The 24,424-nt window shown below is 45.6% G+C and overlaps 1 protein-coding gene across 2 annotated transcripts in view; it reads left to right on the forward strand.

Annotated features, from left to right (window-relative positions):
• Positions 1–24,424, forward strand: part of BEND7 (BEN domain containing 7) — a gene marked incomplete at both ends in the record, with an annotated part of 76,694 nt that overhangs the window by 43,357 nt on the left and 8,913 nt on the right. For both annotated transcript variants that reach the window (XM_079698928.1, XM_079698927.1), the window contains one exon: positions 19,849–19,968. In XM_079698928.1, coding sequence (XP_079555054.1) covers positions 19,849–19,968 — 120 coding nt within the window. The remainder of the gene's footprint in view (positions 1–19,848; positions 19,969–24,424) is intronic.

Here is a 24,424-nt window from a genome sequence, read left to right on the forward strand (position 1 = left end):
GACTTGCTGAAGTGAAGAAGGGTCCCATTTGGATTTACTATGGCTGGAACTTCTGGAAACATGGAGGGCAAGGCTGCTGATGCTTCTCATGCCGAAGCTTTTAAACCTGCTGCAATGTAGCCAGGGATTGTTTTAATTTTCTTTTTTTCCAGGGCAGTATATTAACAATATGAAAGTGTTTAGAAATTAGGGAATCATAAATGACTGTGTTCCATTTCAATGACAGAAGAGTTACCCTAATCATAGATGATAATGAAATATATCATTACAAGTAGACTGATACGGGTTTTATGCTACCAGTTTCAATCTAGACTGGACATCATACCATAGTTTGAAAAAGTATATTAGAAACAGACAGAAAACATCCCTTAATCATCTTCACAGCCCTCCTCTTTAGCTAGAAATAAACATGGCAATGAGGGCTCTTCTGCCCCTAGTGCATAATAAAGCAGATTATTCAAACCAAAGAACTTACACTTTTCATACTCTTCTTTTTTTTTTTTTTTTTTTTTTTTTTTTTTTTGCGGTAGGCGGGCCTCTCACTGTTGTGGCCTCTCCCCTTGCGGAGCACAGGCTCCGGAGCACAGGCTCAGTGGCCATGGCTCACGGGCCCAGCCGCTCCGCGGCATGTGGGATCCTCCCAGACCGGGGCACGAACCCGTGTCCCCCGCATCGGCAGGCGGACTCCCAACCACTGCGCCACCAGGGAAGCCCCATACTCTTCTTTTATTGTTGAATTAAACCTGGCATTAAAAAATTCTTTTAGAACAACAAAGTAACTTTAAAACAGACCGAAATCCACCCATAAGGCACGAACAACCTAAGGCCACAGATATTGTATCTTCACTCGTTTACTTGCCGTGTTGATTCATAGAAATATTTCAATTTTGACTTTTTTTCCTTGATTACAAAAATAACACATGCTTGTAAAAAATCCAAACCATAAAAAAACATAGACAGCTGAAAGGCCTCCATCATCCTGCTCTTCAGAGGGTACCGTGTACATTCCTACAATCCTCATTCAAAGTATGAATGTGGCGTCAGGTTTGTCTCTCTTACGAAGACATCCTGTTCATACTGATCAACCAACGTTCCACCTGATTTATTCTGACAATTTCTTACAAGCGCCTTGAGAAGAAGCTTTGTCTTCCTATTTTTTATTACCTGTTGCACTTCACCGAGAGCTCTACACACAGTCCGGTTTCCATAAATACACGTTGGGTGAGTGAATGGACATAGGTTTTTATTTTTCATCTTGACTTTGCCCTTAACTTATTGACATAATGGGCCTAGTACTAAACATCCATCCTCAGGTCTTCTCACACCTAATTTGGAAGGATTGATGTCAAAATGTGGCTGTAAATTTCTACCACTTAATAAAGTGGTAGAAACAAACAAACAAAAAAAATGGAAACCAACACTGAATATAAATGTGAATACAATTCTCTTCATTCCCTAATATTTTTTTTCTTTTCATGCCGTACTTTGACTCGCTAAAAGTTTATTAACCCACACACTATACTATAAAGCGATTTTTGGAAGTAGCTATTAATTGAAGGTCTTTTTCTTTTCTTTAACAAGAGAAACATCACACAAAATTTAATACCATGTATACATGGGAGAGACCTAGGAAATCTGAGCAACTCCTAATTGACGGTCTTATTGAATAAGCATACCCAGTTTTTCATGCTATTATTAGAGTTAAAAAAAGAAATTTATTTCCCTAACCAAGTCTTTCGAATCTGAGTAAACTGGCAAAGCGATAAAACTGTTTCTTTCTACATAGTAATGGCAAGGAGACTACTCATGTTACTACTGCTGTCTACCACATATTTTGAAAAGATTTTGCAAATACTAAATACTCAGTGTTTCTTCCTCCATCCTTTATGGGACAGTGCACCAATACTGTATTAATTTGAAAAGTTCTACAACCTAGGAATATACATAGACTGGTTGATTTTATGAAACCTTCAGTAAAAACAACAGTGGAGGCTGGCTTTTGTTTCAGACAAAGTGATGAGGTTGGTTAAGACAAGAATGGGAAACAAGATAAGGAAAACCTGTAAAATGCTCATGAACAGGAACAGAAATGGACTGAAAAAGCAGAGTTTATCGTGGGATTGTTAACATATCTCTTCGTAGTTATAATTAATATTCCCCATAGTACAGTATCTTGAAAAATATGTATAAGCCTCTTTGTAGAGATCATGCTTTTCATAGTCTCATCTGTTTTATAGTAGGGACCACTTATTGGTAATTCACTAAAAATTCATTTATAGGTATGACCCAAGGTGTTGATGATGAAAGCATCCTTAATTAGAAACTTTCACCTGAGCACTTTGAATTTAACTCTGGGAAGAAGCAACTTAGGCTCTTATTAAGTGGAGTCTTAGGTTTTGGTGCTAAGGATCGTTTAGTATCCTAGATTTAATTTGGAAATGATGTTACACCAGGATGCAGAATGGAGGTCAGGACCCAGGTCTACTCTCCTCCCTTTATGCTTTACCTGCCAAAGACCACCTAGTTCTTGGTGTCCTATGCCCAGGAGACCACACAGGGTGACCTAGTGAGAGTTATCAGATATTGACGTAATCACTGCACCTCTGAATGCTCTTCAGAAAGTGTAGTTGCAGTAAAGCCATTTTTAGAACCTGGGTTATGGTTTTTAATTCAGCTTCATAGTGATTAGCTGAGAAAGTTTTATTACTATCAAACTGCACTAAGTTTTGGAATCCTCTCGCATTCAAAGGAAATGGCGTCTCCTTATCAAGTGCAAGAACCACTCTACTGCTCTTCGTTCACTCCATGTAGCACAAACTGCACTGCTGCTCTGTGTGTGTGTGTGGGGGGGCGTCAGTGCTGCTGGCCGGCCAGGATGGCCCGCGGGGATCAGAGCATCCCGGGCGGGAACCCTCCTCGGGTGGTGGCGCTCCAAACACTCGACTATGCTTCTGATACTTCATGTGACCTCACCCTTTCATAGGCTCTGCTGAACAGACCACCAAAACCTCTCCTTTTATTCCAGCAACTCTAGAGACACGTAGGGTCTATATTTGCCATTTTGGAACTCCTTTATTTTCCATTTTTATTGTATATCGTCACTCATTTCCTTGGATTTATTCCCAAAAAGTGAATAGCTGTTTTCTATCTGATCTCAAATACACTTTAATATGTTTGGGAGCGGAATCTACATCTGATTTCTTATTTCTTGATAGTAACTTCTGCGTGTTCTGAGAACTCCCTGTAAGAACAAGGCTGAAACATCAGCTTGGATTCGAATACCCCTACGATGTTGATGATTTTAGTTCCATTTATGGGAGAGGAAACTGAGGCTATGAGAAGTTAAGTAAACTTAAAGGAAACAACTAGTAAGTGGGAGAGCCAAGATTTAACCCCAGGCCTCTCTCACTCCAGTGCCCTTACTTCATACCTTCTGTGAGGACTATATGAAAAGAAAGAAAGGGGTCTCAGCTTTCAATTTCTATCTTAAAATTTAGCACTTTGGATTCTTTATAAATTCCACTGGGAAGGTGGCCATACTAATGATTTTAAATGACCGGTCAGTTGTGCTGTATTCAGAATGAATTTCTAGGTAAAGTTTAGCTGTCCTTCAGTTTATTAACTAGCTTCAAGGGCAGGTCTTCCTTTGAAGACAGTGAGAATCAGTCCCGTCATAGTAGAGGGAAAAATAGAAGTGTGATCCCTTCCCTAGGGAAAGAGACTTCCAGTGCACAGAACCACAGAGAAAGAGTGTGCAGGTTGCCCTGCGTGGAAGTAGTCTTCCAGCGTTGTATGTAAATTCAATTCTAGTTGAAGTGTTTGGCCATTGGAACCAGTTGATAAATGCTTTCATTCAAGAAATCCTTTTGGAAAATGAATATTCATTTGTTAACTAATCTGTTCAGATTTTTACATATCAGATCAGCTTAAAACAGGATAGACCGGAATAATATATGACAACAAAATAATCTATAATGACTATTTAATGACATCAGATTCATAGCTTGTCCATAACTATTACCTAGTTGTTGTTGTTTGCATTCTCCCTCTTTTTATGGAGGCCCAGTGACGGGTGGGTGATGTTGAATCTTGGTCATTCCATACGCAGAGCCCTGTGTGTCCAGCCCCTTCCATAGCTGGTCTCATATTTCAGTGTGCACCAGAATTACCTGAGGTATTGGTTCAAAATTCCCAGATTTCTGGGTCCCATCCTCAGAGATTAATTCAGTAGGTGTAGGGTAATCCCAGGAATCTGGATTTTTAACAAGCACCTGCAGGTGACTGGGGCAGGCTGTTTCCAGACCACCCTGGGATGAGCAATGCCGTCCCAGCTCCGATGCTAACTGCTGGTTCGATCAGTCTCGATCTGTACTGGCTGCACAGCCCTCCTGCACACGTTCATCTTCCTCTGTTGCTAAGAGCACCCCTTTTCTGTAGGCTGCCCTGCGTCTCTCCTGGAGCAAATGAGAAGATAACGTGTGTCAGTGGCTCTCATCCAATGACTCTCCGGGGCTTAAACTGATTCTTCCCTGTTGTGTTACACAAGGGCCCTGGTTTCAGACGAGCCCGCAGTGCCTCCCAGGACTTGAGTGGTTATAACTGCCTCATTTACCAAAGTGGAAGAGGAGCACCGCCAGACTTCAGCGCGAGTCTAGCAGGCGGAGCAATAAACAAATATGTAGTTTTCTGTGAAGCTTTATCATCACTACAGAAAATGTCATCTCCGTTCTTGGCAAGCGCTCGGCCCGGCTCCCCGATGGCATATTTGAAGCACTGAGCCAGCCAACTTCCGCAGCAAACAGTGCGATACATAAGACCCACTGGTCTTTGCCTCTTTTCCCATACTGGGTAAGTCACGAGAGCACCAAAACGTTGGCAGTATTTTCACTGACCTCACAAACGTATAAATCATCAGCAGGCATGGCGTTGCTGTTAACCACACTTGTGCTTACAACGCACCCACTGTGAGGCAGGAATGGGTGACAAAGACTAGAGAGGCGTGGCCCCTGACCTTCATGAGCGTGCAGTCCAGCGGAGTGACAGACGTGTAAACGGTGAGCCAGGACCTGGAACCGTCTCCAAGAGAGAACAGAATAAACGTCAAGTGCCCATCATTCACGGAGGGAGAAAGCACAGAGGCTGGAAGTCCCAGTAAGAGAAGGGCTCGCGGAACAGGTGACATCAGAACCAGACCTTGAAGGATGAGCAGTGTCCCAGATGCAAAGAGGATGGAAGAGGTCAACTTACAGAATAATTTCAATGCGGCTTCAGTGAAGTAAGACACTGGGTGAAAGCCTTTCACCTCCAGAACTGTTTAAAGTCTATTCTAAGCGTTGGGCCTTGAGTCCTCACCAACCTGTTCACCTTTAAGCGTTTAAGTTCATGTATATCAATGCCATTGCAATGGACTCAAAACACAGTTTGCCCCAGGGGTTTTCAACCGGGGCTGTGCTTCTTAAAGCTGCCTCGGCCCCATCCCAGACTTAATGAACCAGAATCCTTCAGCTTGGGGCCAGAGAGAGTGGCAAGACTGTCCCTGCTTTGTCACTGGTCTTCCGTAAGCTCAGAAAAGGAACCTCTCCTTCCTCAAAATGACAACTCTACCCGCATAAGGAGCAAAGGGAAACGTGGAGACATTTGTTAAGAAGGAGTTTGTGGCTTTTGTTGATCTGTCTTCAGCCCATCACACCACGGATGGCAACCCATTGTGGATTAACTCACAAGGACTCAGTTCTAAGTCCCGGTTACTGAATTCTCACCCAGCCTGCTTTTCATTACAGAAACAGCCTCCTGTCAAAAGAGATGAGTTTCTGTCGCACAAGCAGGGTCACTATAGCATGACTGTGTGTTTTGCAACGTTATGGGCACCCTTCCCCTGGTGGATGTTGCTGATTCGTTTATTTATTATGACAGTTTTCTGGCAGAGGCAAGTCAATTGTCCCAAGGAAGGGGCGACTTTCTAATTTGCATCATGGCATGACGTGGGCTAGCCACAGCCCTGAACCTGGCAAACAGTGTTTTCTGTGTAGCCCATCTCTTTTTCCTTTAGATCCCTGAATTGTGTGGCTGATCTGAAACGCTCACGGGCATCTTCAGGTAATGCCACATCTCTCCTATTTTCTTTCCCACTGCTGGGAAGCAGAATTGGATAATGAGTCCAAAATTGGTCAAATTGCATTCCTCGTAGCTTTTCTCCTGGACCTATCGTTGGTGCTAGTGATCTGACAATTATTTTAATTCATTTCCACGAAGAGTTATTGCCTCTCTCATACAAGGTATGCTGCAGAAATCTGAGAGACTCAGGAATTGACATTTGCTTGGATCGCTGCCCTAGAGGGGTTTATGCAGCTGATCATGGAATAGTTGCTGTCACTGTAGTACTAGGGACTGATGGTGAGCCCACAAGAAAAACTAAGGATCTATGTCAGCTTCCATTAAGAAAATGCCTCAAAATCCATAGACCTTTATTTAAAATTGAACTGAAAGCTGTCATCTATTGTGGCTGCCTTGAAGACATCGCTGTATAAGAGCAAGCCTGGCTGCATCTGTCCGGTTAAAAGCATCCTTAGAAGAGAGAGACGCTGCCTCTTGGAATTAGTAGGGTCTTCTCACTGACTGCTCCTTGAGTCAAGTCTTCTGTTATGCTGACTGTGTTTCCACGTTCTTCTTTCTGGTGCTTCTGGCTCTTGGTTAGATTTTGACACTTCTCCATCATCAGCTCCTGGGATTTCTCAGAACCCTGGTGCCCCTGCATCCACCCTGTCCCTTTGGTCACAGAGCACATCCAGTGTTGGTTATGTTATGTACATGTCTCCCCCAACCTCTTCATCTCCCCCCGTGTGGAGGCAGCTTAGCCATCTACAACTAAGTGCGGGCAAATCCTAAGTAGAAACGTGGACAGAAGCCAGGAGCAAGGGAGACAGTTGACAGCAGGGACCGAGGCATGCAGGACATCCAGCCTAACCACCGGCCATGGGGCCCTGTCCTGGCCTCTTTCTAGAGTCAGGGGTGGTCCTTCTTACCCACACATGCATCACCTGAAAGGCGGCCTGGGGCTTCTAACACTAACACCCCCTAGCAGACACTTTTTTTTTTTTTTTTTTTTTTTTGCGGTACGTGGGCCTCTCACCGTCATGGCCTCTCCCGTTGCGGAGCACAGGTTCTGGACGCGCAGGCTCAGCGGCCATGGCTCACGGGCCCAGCCGCTCCGCGGCATGTGGGATCTTCCCGGACCAGGGCACGAACCTGTGTCCCCTGCACCGGAAGGTGGACTCTCAACCACTGCGCCACCAGGGAAGCCCGGACATACACATTTTTTTAAACAAGCTATTCATTCATTCATTCATTTATTTATTCATTAATTCCTTTACTGAGTGCCTCTGTTATATAGCAGGCTCTGGATAGGATCCACTCCCTGTCCTCAGTGAGCTGAAAGTGTCAGTATGGGGAGTAACTGGTACGAGTAGAGAACAGAGGTCAGGGGAGATAGAAACGCAAATAGTTTATTGATGTAGCAGACACATTAATTTTCACAGAGGCATCAACATTCTCCTACTTTTCAAGTTTGAAAGTTCAGAATCACCATCAATCCTTTTTTTTTTTTTCTTCTGCTACTAATCCCACTTCACGACCCGGTCCCGTCAGTTCGTTTTTTCCCTCCTCTCCCATTCACCGGTCTCTGGCTTCTCTGACACCATCCTAGTCCAGCTGTCCATCACCTTGTCCCTGAAGTTCGGCAGAAACACTCTTTAAATATCCTCCCTGCCCCTCATTTCTTCTTCTGTAAGACAAGAGTTCATGACGTCTTTCCTACCGCTTCTTTGCCCATGAAATCAAGTGCAAACCCTGGCCTTTCCCAGACTTCCCATAACTTGATTTTCCTCTCCTCCCAACCACATTTCCCTGGTCTCCTACCTGGCAACCCAGCCCAGCACTGACACTGTTCCTCAAGCATCACAAACTCGTCTTGGACTTTGAGTTGTGCTGTGTTCCCCAGGGCTACAGTGCTCATCCTCTCTTTGTAGACAAATCCAGCTCATTCTTCTTGGTCCGGCCCAAGTCTCATCATCTCTCCCATGAGACTTTCTCCTGATGCCCGAGCCTCCACTGATTTCTCCTTTCTCTAAATTCCTATGGCACATGTTACCTTTAGACCGCTTAGCAATACATCCTGACCCTCAGCTTTGCTACTCATGGTTTATGTGAAGGATGGCTGTATCATTTACTGCCCAAACTGGGACTCTTTTGAGAGTGAAAATGGTGCTGTTAATCATTTCACCAGGAAAACAGACATTTTGAACTATCCTGGGCAAATCAGGATCTCTGGTCATCCTACTTGTGTTTAGATATCTTATCTTTCCAACAAGACTGTAAGTTCCTAGGGAGCCAATCTTACATGGGGAATATTTGCTTTGCATATTCCGTGGCATGTGAAACACAATTAACGATCAATAAATGCAGGAAGGAAAGAGAGGGATGGAGGGAATCAGGCAGTCAATTCATCCTCACTGACAAAGGTGGTTTCTTAAAAATCAAAACACAACTCCAGGACTTCCCTGGTGGTGCAGGGGTTAAGAATCCGCCTGCCAATGCAGGGGACAAGGGTTCGAGCCCTGTCCAGGAAGATCCCACATGCCACGGAGCAGCTAAGCCCGTGCGCCACAACTACTGAGCCTGCGCTCTAGAGCACGCGAGCCACAACTACTGAAGCCCGTGTGCCACAACTACTGAGCCCGCGTGCCACAACTACTGAGCCCGTGCGCCTAGAGCCCGTGCTCTGCAACAAGAGGAGCCACCGCAATGAGAAGCCCGCGCACCACAAGGAAGAGTAGCCCCTGCTCGCCGCAACTAGAGAAAGCCAGCGTGTAGCAACGAAGGCCCAATGCAGCCAAAAGAATAAATTACATAAATAAATAAATACATTTATTTAAAAAAAAAACACAACTCCACCCCATTGGATGTATACAAGGCATGAATAACAGGATAAGCACACAACCTCTCCATGACCAGCTGGAAGAGGGCAGCTGAAATTCGAGAAGGCAGAATATAAGTTTGAAGACAGAAGAAAAACAGCAACAGACCAATCAAGTGGTGCAAGTACTCAAGAAGGGTATAAATCGTGTCAATCAAAACCATCAAGGCGATCCTGAATATAAAACCTAATTTGTATTCCATGGGGGCTCTGAAAGCATGGATTACTGTTAAATGTCAAAGAGCAGTCTCCACAACGCGCAACACAGGAAGTGTAGTTTCTCGCACTTTCATCCATGCCAGAGAGTAATCATCTCCAAAAGGTAAAGTATAATAAGTTTCCTGTGGGATTCTGATTTTAAATAAATCCCAAAATGGAATCCCTAAGCAGGCTAAATGTGCCATTTTCTGTCTTTACCATCTCAAGACTTCTTGATATATCTGTATACTTATCCATCCCTGTGTTTCTTTAGCCATCCATCCTGATGGCACCTTGGTGCCTCAAAGAGAGTATCAAGGAAAAGTTTGAGAACTTTTTTATTGTCCGCCTCAACATAAGCCCCCAATTTCCTCCAAGCTGATCTCAATTAGAAGGGAGTTGTCACCGTTAAAAAAGAACAGGAAACAAAATCTGAGGCATCAGCCCTGACCTAGTGCCCAGCATCTTCACCCGTGTTCACTCTGCGACATCGGCCACAGGTAGACGCGGGCAGGGACGGGGCAAGCGTGTTGCTCTGATGACCTGATCCCCGTGGGCAAGGCCCGCATCACCCCCACTGCTCTCCCAGCTCATCATTCTTACTCTTCCCACCTTGGCCATCTCTGAATTTAGGTGGTTGTGAGGGATAGGATGGTCCTTGAACTTCCCAAAGGTGTCATAACTCATTCTGGTCCTGTGGCTGTTACTGGCTAGTGGGCGAACTCAGGACCTCATGGAATGACTTCGAAAGTTCACGTGCCAAGAAACCCTAGCTTTAAGAACTCAGAGAAAAACTCAGCACTTTCTCCTCATTCATTTCTGTAAAGAACAGATAAACATAGAAGCATTCTATGAAGCAGTGCTTGGGCACTTGGCGGACACGTGCTTTTGTGCCACTGACCAACTGTTTGAACTGATGATTCTCGACCTCTTAAATTTTGTTTCACTTGAGGCTCTCAGTTCCAGATCTATGAAATAAATGAGTTATACTACTTCCAAGATGCCTTCCAAGTAGAATTTCTATAAATCTATGATCTTGAAATATTTCTCTTTGCCAAAAAAAGGGGTAAAGAGTAAAACACCATTTTATCAAAGTTTGTTATTAACCAGATCTTAATATTTAGCAGATATAATACATCCCCTTAAAATACACCAAGCACGTGAAACAAATGTGTTACAGCACTGCAAGCCGAAGGAAAGTGTTGTACTGCCCACTAGTTGTGTTGCAGATTAGGTCTGCTGAGGGCTTTGTTAAATAAAAATAAATTAGAATTAACTTTGTTTAATGTAAGACACCATTAAAGGCACTTCCTCTTAGACAGAGACCCCATTGTAGCAAAAACTAAATAAAGGGAGACAGAGGATACTGTTCTCTTCCTCCAGACTACTCTGGCCTCAAATCTTTGAGAATCACTGTGATTCCACAAGATTGTTCAAACCTCCAAGTCCCAGCAAGTTTGGGGACAGTGAAAGGAGCATCGTGGGATGTAGGTTTACTCCCAACTCTGTCACGTAAGGTCTAGAAACATTACCTTCTCTTGAAAAAAAAGAGTGAGGCTTGGCTAAATTTTCAAGTCTCTTCCAGTTCAGAAATACTATGGGTCAGTGAATTTTGTCCAAATTCTCATAATTAAGTACGACTGGGAATCAGTTTTATGGATAACTAGATTGCTTTTCATTACAACAACCAACTGGGAGTTACAGCCCTGTGCAAGGATTAGCGTTAAGGGCCGAAGTATTCGGTGGCTGTTACTGGTAGCTATCACCCTGCTGGACCAGCTGATTGCCCTGCAGTCTCCTGCATATGCAATTCAGTAGGATATTCTGATCTCATCAGTAAACACATTATTGTTTGCATGACTGTATTTCCTTATCTTTACTTCTAATCTGGAGACTTCATATTTAGGTGCATTCGTTGACAAACCACTATAAGTCTTATTGTTAAACCTGAAATGAACTCCAGGACTCCGTGTATTTCAAGGCCAATAGCTATTTACTGAAGAAACTCTTCCTTCAGTTCTTTCAAGTTAAGTCAAAGACCAGAGAAAAAGAGTTTCTCAGATTTATTCTTCCACAAACCATACACTTATGCTGCCTGTTATGTGCCAGCCATGAACGAGAGAGCTGTGATCTCTGCCCTTGTTGGGTTTATAGTCTAGGCGATCACTAGATGGTATTATTTAAAAATCACTGGTCAACGAACTCAGGGAGACCTTGCCTGAGAAGGTCGCATTTCAGCTGAGACCTGCAGGGTGATGGATTCCTGCCTTCACCTGTTCCTCCCAGCAGGCCGATCACCCAGTCTTCTGGTTCTCTTTTAAGGAAAGCTTTTGGTGCTCATCCTGAGAGAGTGTGTGTAAGGAGTGTGCTTGAGACTAGTCAGCACTGGCATTTCCAAGGCCTCATCCTAGGAGACAGTGTCTGATTTCTTCATAGACTGATTGAAGAACAGCATTTGTCCCCATTAGCAGTAAGTAGTCTTGAGGTCAGAAGTGGGAATAATGGTATTCCTCTTCATCTTGAATGTGTTGAAGACATTTTCCACGATTCCTTTTCTCTCTGTCTTACCACTGAGATTGAAAACAGATGTTAGGTTTACTTCATACCCTCCCCCCACCCCACCCCTTTAGTTTTTTTAAGAATCAAAATGTTCCTCACCAGACTCTTTCTCCTCCCTGCTCCAGAGTAACGTGAAGTTGCTGTGAATCTTCCCTGTTCATGCTGTTTTTATTTTACTGCTTAAGTGTGTATCCATACCTCACATTTACTACCGTTTTGCGAATTTGTGAGTCTACATATTATACACGGCCTCATGCTGTACTTTTGCAAGTTTGTGTCTTTTTTTCTCAAGTTTATTCATATCAGTACACTTACAAAACGAGTGTATTCATTTTAACTGCTCACCACTGTATAAATAAAGCACTTTCTTTCCCCAGCCTTCTGTTAAGAGACAGTTAAGTTAGTTGGTTCTCCTTGCTCACGATTTTCCATGGCAGGCGACGTGCAGTGGACAGTGGGATTGAGTCTCGGGGTAGAAGCATCGTCAGCACCGCTAAGTGTTGCCAAATGGCCTTCTAAAGCCAACAGTATCACTTAGACGTCCACCAGCAGTGGATACAAAATCCCATTTTTCCTCATTCTTGCCAACATCTGGTGTTAACAAATTTTACTCTTTGCCAGTCTGATTGGTCTCAAATGACACCTCAGTGGTGGGTTCCCTGGTAATTAACGAGGTTGAGCGTCCTTTCATATTTATTATTATTTGGTTATTTTGCTCCGTGAATTTCCATCATTTTCCTATTTTCCCATTAGGTTTTTGTTTCCTTATTGACTTACATGAATTCTTTCCTCTGTTACAGGTATTAAAAATATTTTTTCTCACTTTCCGACTTGTAGAAACTTTCCGGCAAAGTCCTTTATCATACCAAAGTTTAGATTTAACAGTCAGATAGATTACTTTATGCTTTGTGCATTTCTTGTGCCTTTTTTAAAAATTTTATTTATTTATTTATTTATTTGTGGCTGTGTTGGGTCTTCGTTTCTGTGCAAGGGCTTTCTCTAGTTGTGGCAAGCGGGGGCCACTCTTCATCGCGGTGCGCTGGCCTCTCACTATCGCGGCCTCTCTTGTTGCGGAGCACAGGCTCCAGACGCGCAGGGTCAGTAATTGTGGCTCACGGGCCCAGTTGCTCCGCGGCATGTGGAATCCTCCCAGACCAGGGCTCGAACCCGTGTCCCCCGCATTGGCAGGCAGATTCTCAACCACAGCGCCACCAGGGAAGCCCTCTTGTGCCCTTTGTAAGAAATTCTCCCTGCCCTGATTATGTAATGACATTCTCTTTTTTTTTTTTCCAACAAAGTTTTAACGTTTTCTCTTTCGTATTCAGGTCTTTTATCCACCTGGAATTTACTTTTGCCTAAAATGTGAGGGAGGGATTGAATGTGTTTTTCTCTATGGGTCGTCCGTCATTTTAACACCATACTTCTTTTTTTTTTTTTTAACGTGAATTGTAATTCCACCTCTTTCATAGACTAAGCTCCCCTTTTCCATGTTTACACTCGGTCTTTTATCTGCCTCTGAGCCAGTACTACACAGTTTTCATTCGTTTGGCATCGCAGTAATTCTTAATATCCTACAGGTCATGCCCTCCCTTTCTTCCCCTCCACCCCCATCTTTCCCTCCACATTTGGTTTCTTTTTCCTCAGGTACATACAGCCTTTAGTAATTCTTTGAATGCCGGTCTGTGTGACATAGTCTTTCAATCTTTGTTCTGCAGATGTCCTTATTTCACCCTCACTATACACCCAAGCTACCGGAGTCCGTGTCCCTCTCCTTTCCATACCAAGGCCACCTGGGCCCCTTAATATGGGGGGACCATGATCTCACAGACCTGCCTGGGTCTCCCTCCTCCGTTGGCTGCCACGCTTCTGCTTTGTGTGGTTGAAAGTAGAGCAGCATTCACAGCTCTCACGTGGAAGCATTACCTTAGCTGTCAATTTGCCTCTATTGGAGAATTCGGTCATTATTCTTTTACAGAATCTGTGTGCTCCTATACAACGCTAAATTAAAAATTAATTAATTCATGTGGAAAATAATCCCTATTAGCTGTGCCATCTTGGGCCGGTTATTTAACCTGCCCGAACTTTGAGCTTGTCATCTGTCAAATAGGATCACAATACCTGTGCCACCGGGTTCTTGCCAAGATTAAATGAGATAGATAGATGGTACTTAGCACATGGGAGGTTTCAAATCATAGCTTGGAAAGAGTTGAAGGGAAGAGAGAAATGTGGGAGGGGCACTGGCTTTCATCCTCACTTGATGGGAGGAGGTGGGTACAGCCCGAAGGGAAACCTTGTCTGCTCGGGTTCTCTTTCTCACCCTTGACCCGGGCCCGCACAGCCTCAGGCAGTTTGGCAGATCTAACGAGGACCCCGCCTTCCCTTCTGCTTGATGTTAAGTCTTGATTTCCGCTTGTCTGTCTGACCAGAAGTTATCACTGAGTCAACAAATCAGAAGCTGGCCTCTCACAGCTGGCCGGAGTTGTAACCCAGTTAGAGGATTTCACAGTGAAATTAAAGCTCTCTAAGTCTTCTCCTGCTTCTTAAATTGTCTGTGTGATCCAGTGGCTTTCTTTAAACATCCGTACCGTATCCTGCTTTTCTCAGTGCAGAGAGCCAGAAAAACCCTCATGACGAGTCCTCTAGGAACTATCGTGTGAACAGACAGCTGTCTGGGGAACGCAGCCGATCTGCTCTGTTCCCAGCTCATCACGTGCAGACACGCTACACACCGACGTGTTCATTGATGATTATATTAGATGCCACGTTCCCAGGGAAGGATCCACTCAGGCACCACTAGCTTATTCATTACTGATACACAGTTAAAGGGCATGGCTCAAATGAATGCAAGCATCTGAGAAAAGTCCTTATTCACGTACAGATCAAATTGAACAGTTGTCATTTCCCTGGTGACTTCACATACGCTTTGTGCCTTGGGACCTCAAAGTATGTTAAGCAGAGTAGATGCTTCCACTCTTTTATTTAGTTTAATTGTTGGGCTTAATCCACTTGTTCAGATTATTTGGATTGTTTAAAATTATCCCTTGCTTCCCCTTAATATATTAAAACAGGAGAAGAGGGACATTTCTTTTTAGGACCTATTGCATTCTAAGGATAAAAGCAAATTGTTCTACTCTGGTTCTTAATGACCCACTATTAACATAGTAGGAAACCCAGCTCATAAATGCAGTACCTCTTTTCACATCATTACTCCTAATGGAACTATTACCAGGATAATAGCTTGACCTTTAGCTATAGATTCACATAGCAAAAAATATGTTCTGCTTACCCGATACCTCTATCCACATAGCATATGGAGTGTTTTCAGATCAACACAATGACTGTCCTTTGGCCCTGTTCTCAGGACTCATCTGCGCATGTAACAGAAAGAATAGGATTTCGTCCTCTGTAGGTAGATTCTAGTTAAAAGTTTCTTTTAAGTTTGAGTGTAAGCCATGAACTAGAATGTCAATAATATGCCCGATGGAAATATTTGTTTGTAGAGGTATTTTTCGGAAAGCCCAATGCTTTGCAAGCAAAGGGAGACCCAGGAGGCAGAGATTTCCCTGGCTTCTTATGATTGAAACCAGATAACTTTTCACTGAAAGGAGAAAACAATAACCAGAAATTGTCACCTTTTGAACGATCAGCAGAATACTTGAGCTTAAAATGGTGAGAAAGATCCATTTGGAAGCCACCTACCCAGTGGTAGACCTTCCCTCTCTTTCTCCTGAACTAAGTCGTTGACACATGTGGTTGCCGGGAATCACTTTGATGTTGGCATAATCCAAATCTGTTTTGTTAATTTCGAATCTCTGCTTCCTAATGTGGGCTAATTTGGATGCATGCATTTCCCAATCTAAGAAGAGAGGGGTTGCTATGGAAATTAATTACATAAATAACATTACAAGGAAGGAGGGAGATGTTTACCTGCTAAGACGGTGTATTCAATCATTTCTGTGGTATACATTTTCCTATAATCGAATAGGGTGCCAACTACAAATATTTTCTTTTGTTCGTTAAAACATGATTTCAAGAACTTTTCGGCAGCCCTCTGATTAAGAAGTGTCATTGTGGGCATCTGAATGTAATAAAACCTTGTTTCTTTAAATATATGCTATTAAGACTTCCTACTAATTCAGATAGGCCTTTCTCCCCCAGTTAGCCTAAATATCTGAGCTATTGTATTTACTTCCATTAGAAACAAAAGTAGAAAATATGTTTGTGTATTCTTCAAATGTTTATGGAGTTCTTAGTCCAGGGCACTGCAGTTGGTGCTTTTAGGGAGAGAAAATAAACAAAGACCCCCGAAGACCCCTGTCTATCATCTGGTACAGGAGATTCAGAAGCACCCCTACCCCAGGGATGCTGTCTGCTCTGCAACTCTCCCAGGTGGAGACTGCTTGCTCGCGTGCCCCATGTATCACAGATTGGGCAGCTTGGGTGATATTCTCCCTGGACCTTAACCCTCCCTCCTCCTCATCTCTCCTCCTCTTCTCAGTTGGGGCTAGGATGGAGCCTTCCATCAGCACACCTCTGCATCTTCCTGCCTCTCACTCCCAGGTCCTGCTGCCATCTTGGATAACTTCAATCCACATGAGAGATCCCGTGACCCCCTAGCTAGAGTGTCCAGACCTCGTCCTCACTGGCTTTCATCTCCACTACACTTCAACCCCACACCGTTGACCCCACGTCCTGCTCGCTGCCAACATGTGACGCTCCACCCTTATACTCCCAGTTGCCCCTTTTCCCCGGCATCTCCTTGCCAGCCCCACTGATCTATCCATTCCGTGGTCTCCACAGATTTGCCCAAGTCTAAGCCATTTTCTGGCTTCACGTGCTTCCCAAGGAAGGGTGGGTGAAGAAAGCTGTCATTTCATCCCAGGGGGCATCATCACCACCACCTTCAATGCTTTATATCCTGTCCTTCTGCCAAACCTGTCCGGCGAACTCCTAACCCTACACCAGCCCTCCCATCGGGGGCCTCCGCCCCAGACGAGGAGCTGCCAGGTGCCCTGGAGAAAACACCCGCCCTATGGCGGCTGCCGCCACAAGCACGCAGCCCCGCTCCTACTCGGCATCCTGCGCCGTCGTCTGCTGCCTTCCTGTTCCTGTTCTCCTCTGGGCACTTCCAGACGTGCCGGCACTCCCCACGCCGTTCACCATTGAGTTCATTGAGGCGTCAGGAGCGATGAGGACCCACCTTGACCCCTTCTAAGTCCACCCCTGTCTTCCCCTCCTCTGGGTTCAGAGGAGGAAGCTTTCCTCCTGGCCCCGGTCGAGGGTAACCCCCCATCCCTCTCCCGAATGCCGACCGCCCCCCCCAGTTTCTCCGGTACATGGTCCCCTAGACTGTCCCCTCCTCCTCCCTGGATCCCCACTGGCCGCCTCCCCCATCCCCAGCCTTCCTCCCCCCCAAGCCCACCGCCAGGCCTGGCGTCTGGAGAGTTGTCATCTGTGGTCACCCTCCCCACGTCCTTGATGACGGCCTCCAGGGACCCGTTCCTCCCCTCTTTCCTGGCCCTTCGTCTGCACTCGGGACTTCCGCCTGCACAAGACCACGCTTCTGGCTCCTTCCTGGACTCCCGTGCCTCAACCTCCTTTCACACCCGGGGGTCCTCTCTGCTCTGTGCTTGGCCAGTGCTGTTCACTCGAAAACTTCTCCCTGGTCACTGTTTTCTCTCTTGTCGTTTTAAGGACCACATATATGTTTGTGCCCCTCGAACCTGCATCTTCCTCCAGGACCCCTACCCTGAACCAAGGGCTTCTGTATTGAAATACCCGCCAGCTGCCCCCACGTGGGGACTCCGCAAACACCCCGAACTCAACGCGTTCCAAACCACACCTGAAGCACCTCGCAGCTCCCCTCACACACCTTCCTCCTGTATTCACCGGGCCATGGGACCCTCCAGAACCGCCAGTTCCTGATCTGTTCCCGTCACCCCTTCATCGTCGCTAGCGCTGGCCCCGATTCCCGTGATCGTGTCGATTCCTGAAAGGCGTCCCGTGCTCCCACCCCCTCCCATCCACCCGCCCCTCGCTGCCCTGAATCTCCTCCTGCACAACTGGATTGTTGATGTTTGTACACTCGGCCCCTCGGATCCACAGGCTCTGCACCTGTAGGTTCAACCAGCTGCCAATCTAAAGTATTTGAAAAAGAATTCCAGGAAGTTCCCAAAAGCGACACTTAAATTTGCCAAGTGCAGGCACCTATTGACATAGCATTTACATGGTATTAGGTATAATACGTCATCCAGAAATGATTCAAAGTACACAGGAGGATGTGCATAGGTTGTGTGCATATAATACACATGTATATACGGAACTTGAGCATCCGCGGATTTTGGTACCAGGGGGTCCTGGAACCCATGCCCCACGGAGTCCAGGGGACGACTGTTTATGATTTTCCCCCCTTCTTTCGTATTACTGTTTCCTTAGGATAAATTTCTAGGAATAAGATTACCAGTCCCAAGGAACAACAGTTTTATGTCTCATTATATAGAACCATCTTATTTCCCAAAAGGGTTTTGCCAATTTACGCCAACAGTCATATTTGAATGTGCCAGATCCACAGAATTTTATCAATATTAAGTATTAGCTTAATTGTTTTTCTAATTTAGTAGGTATAAAGTGTTTTGCAACTTGGGGGCTTACATATTATTTGAACATTTTTTGCTAAGTGTACTTTTTCCATTTATCGGTGGAAGCTTGAAGCTGCTCTTTCATTTGGGATGAGCTCGTCCTATCATGGGAGATTTAGTGCAACTAGCTCTGCTCATTCAAATGAAATGTTTATTTATTATTTTTATTTTTATTTTTTTTTGCGGTACACGGGCCTCTCACTGCTGTGGCCTCTCCCGTTGCGGAGCACAGGCTCCGGACGTGCAGGCTGAGTGGACATGGCTCACGGGCCCAGCCACTCCGCGACATGTGGGATCCTCCCGGACCGGGACACGAACCTGTGTCCCCTGCATCGGCAGGCGGACTCTCAACCACTGCGCCACCAGGGAAGCCCAAAATGTTTTTTTTTTTTTTATCCAATAGAAATTTTACAGTTTTAGGTAGTTGAATCTGTCAACATTTCCCCCTGTCCTTTCTTTTTATTCTTTTTTATTATTTTTTTGTGTGTGTGTTACGTGGGCCTCTCACCGTTGTGGCCTCTCCCATTGCGGAGCACAGGCTCCGGACGCACAGGCCCAGCGGCCATGGCTCACGGGCCCAGCTGCTCCGCGGCATGCGGGATCCTCCCGGGCCGGGGCACGAACCCGCGTCCCCTGCATCGGCAGGCGGACTCTCAACCACTGCACCACCAGGGAAGCCCTATCCTTTCTTTTTAAAAGAAACCTTTAACATGTTAAAATTATCAATGTTTTAAATACCAAGGAGGCAGTGTGACGTGACCGCATAGCAGGCCTTGACCTTGAGGGGAGCAGGTGGAAAAGTGCTCAGGAATGATGTGTGAAGCAGAAATGCCAACCCCAGCGCTGCGTGCACCGTCACACGCTGTGCGGCTTTACTAAGATAACTGTCATGGCACGTGACTCCAGAGTTTCCTTTGTGCTTATGAGGGAGCTCTTTCCTGGGAGCTGCTAGTACAGGATGCAAGAGGTTGACTCAAAGTAGGACTGGAACTTTCACTAACACCCAACTGCACCACCTCTATTGTGAGGGCCGATCGACTTAGCAGGAATCACCACGAGAACATCATCTTTTTGCGTAATTTTCCATTTGATTTTGAGCTAGCCGAAAAGTGAAATATGTTGATACACTTGCAGAATTCTGTCATGGGGCCAATGGACCCCTAGGAAGCATTTTCTCCTCTGCCCTTAAGACACATGGACATGGACATGGAGCAATTAGAAAGAGTAGTTTCCGTAGAACTACTTAATATCTGTAACCGGTTTCATTTGGAAGCACAGGACGTGGTGTGTAGGATGGGCCCTGCCAAGCTCCATCTTCACCAAAGGAATGCCATATGGACTTTGAGAATATCCACTGCAGAACTGACATCTTTTAGAAGTACACTCTTTTTTTTTTTTTTTCCTTCTTGGGGTGTGTTCCTTTTTCAGATCTGCATATTTTCTTTGTTAAAATATTTAACAATATTTCACATTTTCTTTCAGTCTTCACAGAAAAATACTGCACTGCTAATCACGTGGATAAACTTCCTGGCCCAAGAGACTGGGTTCAGATTCTACAGGATCAAATCAAACTGGCCAGAAGAAGGTTAAAAAGAGGCTCAGGTATGAATAAGCTGCAAGAAAATAATGGCAGAAGTGCTTTATCGAATTTTTAGATGATACAAAGTACAATTTTTTGCTCTCAGACACTTCATTGTCTTTTGTCTTTTAAAGGAGAAGCTTTATATAATGCGCTTTGGTTTCGTATCTTAAAATCTTAGTCAAATGATTTTGAAATTCACCTTAAGATTAAACAGTGAAAATTATGTCAGGCCATTTACTCTAAATAGTACAAATGAAAAAGATTGCTAATCTCACTGGTGGTCTTATGTATGAAATGAGGTCTCTCTTTTGTGATTTGTTTCTATTGCCTATTGATTTTTATTTGTTTGGATCTGCATGACTTCATAAAAAGTACTAGTTGCTTAAGGTAAAAAAAAAGAAGATTCTGTGGAAATATATTTAATTGCATGGAAAGGTGTTCTTACTGTACTAAGTGAATAAAATAAAACACACACACACACACACACACACACACACACACACACACATCATCTTACCAGAAACACCATGTAAAATAGAAAGGGATTTTTAAGTCAGATATTTACTTTTTTCCTTTTTTTCTTTCAATCTGGGCTTGGTGGTTCTGGGATCATTCTTACAGGAAAGGCGAACACCAGTTGAATTATGACTATTTAGAGTTGGTTATTTGAAATCTCGTTCTCCCCAAAGTGACAGTGGGACAATTTACCAGTGAAGAATCCTTTTGAGGTCAGTTTTCTGCCATTATGTAGGAATCACCATCCCTAGGAGGCCACAAGCCTCTAGATATTATTTTTAAAAAACAAAACAAAAAACAACCGATCAAACCTCAGGCCCCCTGGCCTGCTAAGAGCCTTCTGGGCTTCTATGGCTGTGGTGTGAGAGTTTGAGAGACAGGTTTTAGATGCTTGAATGTCACATTTTGGGGGTCCATAGAACAGCAGTGCAAACTCGTGAGACTGTCTGTAACACAGCCTCTTACTTGAACTTTCACTGTGAGTAGAAGTAACCGTGACCAAGCCTGCGGAAGAGCCCAGCCACCAGCCCCGGGGAGGAGAGCTCCGGGCTCAGGCTGGGAGTGCCCTTGACTCGACAAGACACAGGGCACCGAGGGACCAAGTGGTTTTTCAGTGTGAAAAACCTTACAGTTCTATAAAAGTAGCTAGCAAGACGCTAAACTATCCAGCTATAGCTGGATGAGTTTTTTTTTTTAATTAAAAATCTTCCCTCCCTCCTTTTTTAAACCTTTTGACTTCTTTTACACTTAACTGATGCTCTTTTTATAAAGAGCAATGGACTACTAAGATTTTTAATTGGTAACCAAATGGATTATTGCATTAGGTAACAAGTCACATCAGAGTCAGTAGATCTGGTTTCCAAGGCTCACGTCCACTCTTCACCAGCTCTGGACCTTGGACGAGTCACTCAATACTTCTCATCTCGGGTCCCCATCACGAAGTGGACATGGAGGTACCGCCTGCCTCAGAGCTGTCCTGAGGCTCCAGACGCGGGTTGTACATGAACGTCTTTATCAGTGAAGCTAGTGTACCTCTCGGAAGATGTCTTTGTGCGCAGACATGCTTGGCGGCATGGAGGTCGCTGAGGCAGCCACACGTCGTGTCCTCGGTCAGGGGACCAGCCAGCCTGCTGTGCTGGGGCAGCCACTTTGCTCCTGTTGTCCCAGCATGATTATCAGTGACACCCCTTTCACACTCAAAGGCTTTCAGGCTTGGGAAGTAAATCATGTGCTCATCCTCCTCCTGGGTCTCCCAGTTTTCACTGCTGTCTTCTCCTGCACCCCCAAATCATCGCAAATAAACACAGCGTGGTGCAGTGGAGAGAACAGGTCTGCTTTCCTGGCTCTGATCTGCCATTTACAATTTCCTGGGAACCTGGACTAATTTCTCACTTCTCTGAGCCTCAGGTTCTCCATTTATATAACGAGGCTGATACCTACCTCCGGGTGTTTTCAGAGTTAAAATTAGATGATGTAAGTATTGCCAACGATAGAGAGCTGACACGTAAAAATGCTCAAAAAATGCCCACGACCTTATCCTCCTTCCCTTTGCTAACCAAAAACAAAACAAAGCAGTTCCTTTCTCCTCCCAGCATTGTTGGTCAGATTTCTTCCAAAAGGGCCTGCATTCCCTGAGTCTGCCTCCCCACCCAGTTCACTTTAGAATCCAGGGCATTTTGCCCCTGACCTCACTCCTCTAGTACGAACCTTTGCTGTGTCTGCATCCGGATTATCAGATTTCACTTGTTGATATTAACACTCAGACTTGACCTCCATATTGACTGTTACCCTTTCGAATGACATCCTTCTTGAAGCTCTCTTGCTCCAGGCTCTGTGATTTCATTCTCTTAGTTTCTCCTCCAAGTTCCCTGTCAGTGCCTCGGGTCTCCTTCCCCACCTCTTTCTCCTCTGCCTGTCTCCTAAACCTGGGTCCTAGTTTCCATCTTTGGTGCTTTCTCCTCGTTCTCGTTGTGCGTCCTCCCACGTGACTTGCACTGTCCCATCATCGGGGGCTCCCCAGTGTGCAGCTCCAGGCTCGGCCACATCCTGGGACCCGAGTCTCCACTCCCTGAGCCTCTGCTAATGAGGTCCGGTCATGCCCCGCCCCAGATTAAATACTTCTGGCTTCCTGTCTGCCCAGATAAAAACCCTTCTATATACCCCCCAGCACAGCCCCCACGGTCCTTCACGGCCCAGCGCCGCCTCACCTCCTGCCATCGCCCGGTGCGCCCCTGGGCCACACCAGACCCTGCCCCGCCCCACCCTGTGTGAAGTCGGAGGGCCTCCCACACCCAGGCTTCCCCTCCGCCTGGAAGCACGCAGCATCTCAGAGGCTACTTTCTTCTGGAGGCTTCACAGGCGGCCTCGGCACTTTGATCTTCTGCCACCTGAATAGTGACAGGGACACACCTGTTTCCTCCACGAGATCCTCAGGAGCAGAGGCTGCGTGTTTCTGTCCTAAGCGTTGAGAAGACTGTGTGACACAGTGTGGACACGCCAGGATATCTGTTGACTGGACCAGTGAATGGGAATGACGGGACAGCTGTCCACAGCAAAAAGGTCTCCGCTCATCGCGGTCACGGGAGATCCTGGAGACTATTCCATCAGTTCCTGACTGGAGGTTCAGAGGCTTCCTCGTCCCCCACCCCCAGAACCTGCAGGGTGGCCACGTGCTGGGTACGCCTGCGGCCACTCGCCTGGCCATCCCTGGGTGCCCCGTCCTTCGTCCTCAGGCCCTTTCTCTCACTTCTCTCTCCCCGTCTCCTGAGGCCTCTTGCTTCACTCCTGATCGCCTCTTGCTTCACTCCTGATCGCCTCTTGCTTCACTCCTGATCGCCTCTTCTCCCAGCTCCCCCAAAGCTTCAGAGTCTCGGGTCAAGGCGCCCAGACCTCACCCTGGGTGGCTTAACTGAGAAGCACCTGGGAAGATCATCCTCCTGCTGGCGGCTCTCTTATCTCTTCTTAGGCTAAAGGTCCCCTGCCTCTGCCTGGAGACACCTCACAAAGGCCCCTCTGTGACTCTGCCCCCTTAGATTTCAGGCTCCAGGGAAAGCGCTGATTGACTGACAGGTGTTATAAAAGACAGCACCCCGCGAGTAACCCCTCATTAAGGAAGCACTGGTGTCCTGCTGGGTGCGTGTCTCCTCAGCTTTATTTTCAAGTATAAGCTGAGCGGTGTCCTTGCTAGTTAAGTATTAAGGTGGTCTTATGTTGCCTAAGTTCTGCGCTAGCAATCCTGGTGATTTTGAGTATGTGAGAACTTGTACCTACCTGTTGCTTTTCAGAGCAAGTTGTCAAACCCAAAAAACAAACACACTAAATACAGTATCAGAGAGATCTAAGATTTGTCAGAGTGAAGAGACTGAAATGTAATACTCAGTCCGAAGGAAAGGCAAAGGGCCAGAGTGGCCAGGATCCCTCCACCAGCTGCCCTGTGGTCCCTGCGCCTTGGCCCCAGCTGTGCCACCCGCTTCTAGCAAATCTGCACTTTCTTCCTCTACCTAGGACCTCTTCCTGCATCACAGGGGGTGGTGGCAGGACGTGGGAAATGCTTGGAGCTCCTCGGGAGCTTGAGGGAAAAGGACGGTATAAATTCAGGATCCGGATGTTACTGATTGAGGGGCTTCAGAGACAACCCAGAGGAAGCAGGAAGAGGGCTTGGTGTCCCAGAACCTGTGCCTCTAGCTGAGGAGAGTGATTAAGAGTCTCTAAAGGAGCTGAAAAGTTTCCATTTGAAGAGTCACCTTTGAAGGTGGAAGACATAACGTGGGGAGCAGAGCGTTTGGCGTATACTGAGTATATTGGAGAAGACTGTTCTCAGAGACACAGGAGTGGCTCTGCTGCCAGAGGCCACGTGACTAGAAGAGCAAGTTCTGTTGCAATGTTGTTCCCCTCCTGTATGTATTTTATACATAAACACACCTTTTTTTTTTTTCTGTTGTCAGATGCTGAGACCAGTTA

Source organism: Hyperoodon ampullatus (genome assembly GCF_949752795.1).
Source record: "Hyperoodon ampullatus genome assembly, chromosome: 3".
NCBI classification, from domain to species: Eukaryota; Metazoa; Chordata; class Mammalia; order Artiodactyla; family Ziphiidae; genus Hyperoodon; species Hyperoodon ampullatus.